General features: G+C 52.7%; 1 protein-coding gene across 1 annotated transcript in view; it reads right to left on the bottom strand.

The window, feature by feature from the left end:
• Nucleotides 1-206, bottom strand: part of F5 (coagulation factor V) — a 79,836-nt gene extending 79,630 nt beyond the window's left edge. Inside the window, exon 1 of the mRNA XM_055121213.1 lies at nt 199-206. Coding sequence (XP_054977188.1) covers nt 199-201 — 3 coding nt within the window. The 5' untranslated portion in view covers nt 202-206. The remainder of the gene's footprint in view (nt 1-198) is intronic.
• Nucleotides 207-948: the final 742 nt, after the last annotated feature.

Genomic DNA, 948 nt, shown 5'->3' with positions numbered 1-948 from the left:
CAGATTTTGGATTGCCAAAACCAAGAGAAAGATCTCAGCACACAAGGAGGTGGGGGGAGATGGCAGCAGAGCTGGGGGTAGGGTCACCCACAGACACCCCGGGCTGGCTGGCATCTGAGACTCCACCTGCCCCAACTCTGCCGTTTCCCCGAGGAGAGAGAAAGTCACACTCAAAGTCACACTCAAAGTCACACTCACCATCTCTGCTCCGCGCTGGTTCTTCCTGAGGCCTCTGCCGGTGTCCAGGCTCTTATATAGCTTAGCGGTCGGGGGTATTTGGAAAGGACACTTCCTATCTGCTTCCCAGAAAGCCGGGACGAGGCACGAAACTGCTCGAGGAGGAGCAGAGCTGTGTCACCGAGGGGACGCGGGGCGGTGGCTTCCAAGGGACTCTCGGGCTGGAGCCCGGCGGTGAATCACTTCTGGACTTTCTAGGATGTGCAGGCGGCAGATAGGCTTCCTGCAAGTCGGCTAAGAGGCCGGGGCGGTGGGGTCCAGCCGCTGGAAACAGGCTGAGTCTTAATCACCCCTTTGCAGCATTGTGAAATGTCCCTGAATAAACACTTACTAGGCGGCAGGCAAAAAAGGGTGGGGTAGGGGCTGTACTTTTTTGCTCCTGGAGACACATAGGCAAAAAGAGCCGTGAAAATGAGGCTGAAGCGATAGCACAGCAGGGAGAGGGTGTTGCCTGGCATGTGGCCGACCCGGGTTTGAGCCCCGGCATCCTACAAGGGGCCCCCTCGAGCACTGCCAGAAGGAATTCTTGCGTGCAGAGCCGGGAGTAAGCCTTGAGCACTGCCTGGTTGGACTCAAAAAGGAAGAAAAAATTAGCCATGAAAAAAATAATTAAAAATAATTTAAAAATAATTAAAATAGCAAAAATAATAAAAGCCATTTTATTATAATAAAATAATAAAAGCCAAGAGGGGTGTCTGTGGTGAGAGGAAG

This window comes from Sorex araneus, chromosome X (assembly GCF_027595985.1).
Source record: "Sorex araneus isolate mSorAra2 chromosome X, mSorAra2.pri, whole genome shotgun sequence".
Classification (NCBI taxonomy): domain Eukaryota; kingdom Metazoa; phylum Chordata; class Mammalia; order Eulipotyphla; family Soricidae; genus Sorex; species Sorex araneus.
This window is presented reverse-complemented; position numbering and strand designations above follow the sequence as displayed.